Genomic DNA, 6,141 nt, shown 5'->3' with positions numbered 1-6,141 from the left:
GGGAATCTTCCCAACACAGGGGTCAAACCCAGGTCTACCACATTGCAGGCAGATTCTTTACTGTCTGAGCCACAAGCTGGGGATGAGATGAAGTCCTTGAAGTTTATGTGCTATCTAGTCTTGGTCACTGGAATGAGAGCCTAGAAACACAGAATCCCAGGCAGGATTGACAGTTCATTTGGTTGGTACTTCAACCATGTCTTATGTCTGAGGAATCTAAGAAAGGTAGACGCAACTGAATTTAAAAACTGGTAAAATAGAGTTTAAGAAATTGGAAAGAACCCCTTAAACTTTAACTAGAAAACTGGAACCCTAACATCTTAAGGAATAATAACTCAAAACTTTAATATCTATGAACAAAGGCCAACACTGAAGCATAACAGACAAACACATTTTATGCATAACAAACACACATTTATGGTTCTGGTATTGTCTGGGCCCCATAGCTTCAGTGAAGTAATCAGAAGCAAAGAGAATAAGCACAGCAATAAAAAAGTGTTAATGATAAAGGACTTGGCATTTTTTTTTCCCCAAAGAAGACTACAGATAGGGGTACCCAGGATAGAAAATTTACACAGGGAAGTATCGCAAATCATTACAACTTCTTATTCTATTTCTATGGAAACTAATCAGGAAGAAATGGGTTTAAGTTTCAGGAAGAAATATTTTGATTAAACTTTATTTTCTTGATTTATTTAGAGGGGGTGAAGATGGTCAGATTAGATTTCATTCTGTAGCAGAACAGTAGAATTCTCAAATTTAAGTGTCATATCTTAGAATGATGAATCTTATGTAGCAACTTTGATAGCTAAGAAACCCCTAAATAGCTGGTAAAAACATTTCTGGGTATGTCTGTGGTGGGTATTTCTGAAGAGATTGGCATTTGAATTGATGGACTGAGTAAAGATTGCCTATCATCAATATAAGTAGGCATTGTCCCATTCACTGAAGGCCTGATTAGAACAAGAAGGGTGGTCTCTCTTGCTTGCACACATCCATCTTCTCCAGCCCTCGGGCATGGGGCCCTGACTCTGCAGGCTTTGGACTTGAACTGGAACTTATACCATTGGCTCCCCTGGTTCTCAGGCCTTCAAGTTTGAACTGAAATTATAATACTGACTTTCCTGGGTCTTCAGCTTGTAGATAGCAGATCATAAGACTTCTCAGCTTCCAAAGTTGCCTAATAAATCCCTTTCTACATATTTATATCTATCTAATCACTTCTGTTTCTCTAGAAAACACTAATACATCTTACTCTTAATTCTATAAGAGTAACCAAAGACAGAAACATGAAAATTGAGCTAAATTTTGCACTCTGAGAGAGATGCTGCAAATAGTGCCACGGTCGAAAAGTACAGAAATCGAAGGCTGATATGCAATGCTACTGTCTCCAGTGCCCTGCATTTCAGCTCTTCAAATATCTAAACTTTTTGCAAAGGGAGAAAAATACTTTTAGCATCAAAGATTCTGCTGAGTTTCACTATGAATTAAATAGCTGGTGAGATCATAATAATGACAATTATTACAATTAGCATATTACAAACTTCCAAGGTGAAAAAAATAGCTAATCAAAGAGTCTATGTTATATAGATTTGCTTCAGGAGAAAAAGCAAAATAGTCACAAAGAAATATACCAAATTAAATGTGGGATTTGAAAATACTTAATTCAGACTAAGGAAGAGTTAGGGCATAAACTCAAAGCTGTCATTCCTGGAGAGGCACAACACACATTTATTGTTCTGGTTTAAGCCTCATAAGTCCAGATTACCTTTCACTGTCTCTAAACAAAACCTTTATCTTCACCTTATCAGTTGCCTCATTCAAATTGTACAGTTACACAAACTTTATAGCTAACTGGATTACTCTCTAACATCTGAAATAAACTACGCACTGAAGCTCTAATGCATTGAAGTATGCTATATACTCCAGGATTAATGTATTGAGTGTGGTTTTTCTTATGGTTACCAAAGGGGAAAGGTGGGGGAGATGCATAAATTAGGAGTGTGGGATTAACATATATACACACACATATGTACACACTACAAAATAATCAACAAGGACCTGCTGTATAGCATAGAGAACTGCTCAATGTTTTGTAGAAGCCTGGATAGGAGGGAGTTTGTGGGAGAATGGATACATGAATATGTATGGTTGAGTCCCTTTGCTGTGCATCTGAAACTATCACACCATTGTTAAATGGCTATACTCCAATACAAAATAAAAAGTTAACTTAACCTTCAATTCTGGTTTCCTCAGGATTCATGTTGATGTATGGCAAAACCAATACAATATTGTAAAGTAATAAGCCTCCAATTAAAATAAATAAATTTAAATTAAAAAAATAAAAATTAAAAAACCAAGGACCTACTGTATAGCACAGGGAACTCTGCTCAATACTCAATAATAACCTAAATGGGAAAAGAATCTTTATATATATATGTTGAATCACTTTGCTGTGCACCTGAAACCAATACAACATTGTAAGTCAACTATACTCTGATACAAAATTTAAATTTTGTAAAAAAATTTTAAAGAGTGTGATTTTATGCAGTTAAGAACATTGAAATCTATAGAAAATCCTAAAATCAAAGATTAAAGTCACAAATCAAGTAAGTTAACTTTTTAGCACTTGCTATTTCCTTGAAATGTGCTTTTGTATAGTTAAAAAAATAATAAAATCTCCAGAAATGTCTCTACTGAAGAGCATTACTACATACCCTACGGTTTATCTTTCTTCCCTTCACCCTAAAAAATGCCTAAGAAAGTGGTCAAATTGTAACATCTTGTCACTCACTGTTTGATTTTCCCTAGGACAATGGCTTAGCTAGGAAAGAACAAACTGACTATAGTGGTAAAAAAAAGTTTAGTGTGGGAACTTTCCTGGAAGTCCACTGGTTAAGACTGTGCTTCCATTACAGGAAGACTGGGTTTGATCCCTAATTGGAGAACTAAGATCCCATTTGCTGCACGGTATGGGCAAAATATTTTTAAAAGTTAGTTTAGTCTGGAAGCCCATGGTGTGGATTCAAATCACAGATTAGGCACTTTTTAGTGTGAATTTGGACAAATTACTTAATCTGTGACTTGGTATTATCACATGGATGATGGGAATAGCAATGGTACCTCCCCTATAGAATTTCTATGAAGAATAAATGAACCGATACATGCACAGCTTCAGAACCTCTTGGGCATATAATAAGTGCTCCAAAAATATTATCAGTGGTAAATCATCCACATTTCCTAGTCCTAAAGACAGAATCTTTTTCTTTCTGACCAACTTCACTGCAAAGGTGAAGATGAGAAAAGCAGAGAATGGGCAGCAGTCAACATTGAAGGCCACTTGGCTGGGAATAAAACTGTCACATGAGACTCGAGGGCTCAATTATAAGGATCAACACTGAGTAACACTGACACTCCCTTTAAAGGTGAAGCATCACTCAGTTATTCTTTGGGCGATGAGCATATTTTAACAAATATGTGGAATTAGGGGTTATGTATGCAGTGAATGCTAATGACTACTTGACCATAGTGAAAAATGCTAATTGAAGACCAAATAAAATTAACTTTCAAAGCTTTCAGAGAAGAACAAATAACTCAGGGACAGGCCAATTACCATTCAGAGACAAGTTGTTTTAAAACAAACAAGGAAGGGACATTAAGAATTATGCAAATAGCAGCCGGCCGAGGCTTATAAAAGGCCCACTGTGGAAGTGTCCATCAAAGCTCAAAAACTTCTCTTAACAACCCTCCTCTCAGCCTAACCCCTGACACCATGGCCTGCTGTTCCACCAGCTTCTGTGGATTTCCCATCTGTTCCTCTTCTGGGACCTGTGGCTCCAGCTGCAGCCAGCCAACCTGCTGCCAGACCAGCTGCTGCCAGCCAACTTCCATCCAGACCAGCTGCTGCCAACCGATCTCCATCCAGACCAGCTGCTGCCAGCCAACCTGCCTCCAGACCAGCGGCTGTGAGACCGGCTGTGGCATTGGTGGCAGCATTGGCTATGGCCAGGTGGGTAGCAGCGGAGCTGTGAGCAGCCGCACCAGGTGGTGCCGCCCTGACTGCCGCGTGGAGGGCACCAGCCTGCCTCCCTGCTGTGTGGTGAGCTGCACACCCCCATCCTGCTGCCAGCAGTACTATGCCCAGGCTTCCTGCTGCCGCCCGTCCTACTGTGGACAGTCCTGCTGCCGCCCAGCCTGCTGCTGCCAGCCCACCTGCATTGAGCCCATCTGTGAGCCCACCTGCTCCCAACCCATCTGTTAAAAACCTACTGATGGAAATTCTAAGACAACGGCACTTCAAAATTAGCCAATGTACAGTCCCAACAAACTTCTAAGGACTAGTAGCCATAACCCAGCTTACCACCTCATGTCAGAATGCTACATAATTTCCCTAACATGGAAAATTGATTTATGATAAAAAAACAAAAATATTTCATAGATCTGGATATCAACAGAAGTCTTACAGTGTGAAAAGAAAGGTGTAATACTTTACTATAAATATCTTCTGAAATGTTTCAACAACTCATTGGCTTTTGGATTTAATAAAATTTTTCATTCTTCATTGATGAAGTCATTGTTGGAGCTTTCTTTTCTTTGGTATCTGTTATTGATATTGGGGTACTGGGATTTCTCAAAATGTCAATAAATGTAGCATAGCACTGTGGTTTTTCTTTATTACTGTGCTGTTAGCAGTGGCCTTTAAAAGGTGGTTTTCCTTGTCTATCTACAGTCAAAATATATGATTAAAAGAATACATCAGTATTTAGACACTATTCCCTGAAGTCCTCAAGTATGCAAATTAATGGGTTAGGTGTCCCAGAATACCAATTTTATGTCATTTGGCTTCTTGAGGTGTCACCAAAAATATTCAGTTCATTCATATATGATTCTGTGGACAATTCTTTAAATCATCAAGGATAAAAAAGTAATACATAATTGGAAAGACAGTTATTAGCATAAGGTGTGGGCTTCCCTGGAAGCTCAGCTGGTAAAGAATCTGCTTGCAATGCAGAAGACCCCTGGGTCTGATTCCTGGGTCAGGAAGATCCCTGGAGAAGGGACAGGTTATCCTCTCCAGTATTATTAAGCTTCCCTGGTGGCTCCAATGATAAAAAACCTGCCTGCATTGTGAAAGACCTGGGTTCGATCCCTGGCTTGGGAAGATCCTCTGGAGGAGGGCATGGCAACAACTCCAGTATTCTTGCCTGGAGAATCCCCATGGACAGAGGGGCCTGGTGGGCTACAGTCCATGGGGTTGCAAAGAGTTGGACATGACTGAGCAACTAAGCACGGCACAGCACAGCACATCATAAGGTGTAAGGCGTCCTGAACTCTAGTCCCCACTTTGTAACCCACAATCCATGAGCTCTTGAACAAGTCCCTTTGCTTGCCTGGGGCCCTGTTTTTAACCTGGAGAATGATATAACTGAATTTTATTTCTTGCAATGTCCCTTACAGGCATAGGATATTAGATCATTTCCTAAATAGGTGACACATTGATAATTAGTCCCTTCAGATGCCCAAAGGGGAAAGAATATTCAATGGTCAAATAGCGCTGCATGTGTTATCAACCTATGGAAGGTATATACAGCACCTTAGAAAATTAAAAGGACTGAGATGTCCTATAATAAAGGAATCTCTATAACCATCACTCAGTGGTTCCCAGAGTATCCTTGAGTCATCTATTACCAACTATTGAAGCTGAAGCTCCAATACTTTGGCCACCTGATGTGAAGAACTGACTCACTGGAAAAGACCCTGATGCAGGGAAAGATTGAAGGCAGGAGAAGAAGGGGATAAAAGAGGATGAAATAGTTGGATGGAATCACTGACTTGATAGACATGAGTTTAGGCAAGCTCCAGGAGTTGATGATGGACAGGAAAGCCTGGAGTGCTGCCATCCATGGGGTCAAAAAGAGTTGGACACAACTGGGAGACTGAACTGACTGACTCTGAACATCCCATTAGCAGTTAATTCTAGTACTCCTCAAAATATTCTTTGGAAAGTGAGGAAAGGGAATTACAACTGATGTATAATATCTACACAATTCCCTCCTGTATTGTGAAGCAGAAAATAAAGGTCCATTGCAGGGCTGGGTTTATATAACACGAAGTTGGTATCCACCATCCTCATGCTAACCT

The 6,141-nt window shown here is 39.7% G+C and overlaps 1 protein-coding gene across 1 annotated transcript; it reads left to right on the top strand.

Moving 5' to 3' along the window:
• Positions 1-3,731: 3,731 nt before the first annotated feature.
• On the top strand, positions 3,732-4,569 carry LOC120859438 (keratin, high-sulfur matrix protein, B2B). The gene has a single exon (XM_040235545.1). It carries the CDS (start codon positions 3,773-3,775, stop codon positions 4,259-4,261), a length of 489 nt encoding a protein of 162 aa, XP_040091479.1. The 5' UTR covers positions 3,732-3,772; the 3' UTR covers positions 4,262-4,569.
• The last annotated feature ends 1,572 nt before the right edge of the window (positions 4,570-6,141 follow it).

This window comes from Oryx dammah, unplaced genomic scaffold (genome assembly GCF_014754425.2).
Source record: "Oryx dammah isolate SB20612 unplaced genomic scaffold, SCBI_Odam_1.1 HiC_scaffold_963, whole genome shotgun sequence".
Lineage (NCBI taxonomy): Eukaryota > Metazoa > Chordata > Mammalia > Artiodactyla > Bovidae > Oryx > Oryx dammah.
The sequence above is the reverse complement of the archived record's forward strand: the minus strand, read 5'-3'. Positions and strand labels throughout refer to the sequence as shown.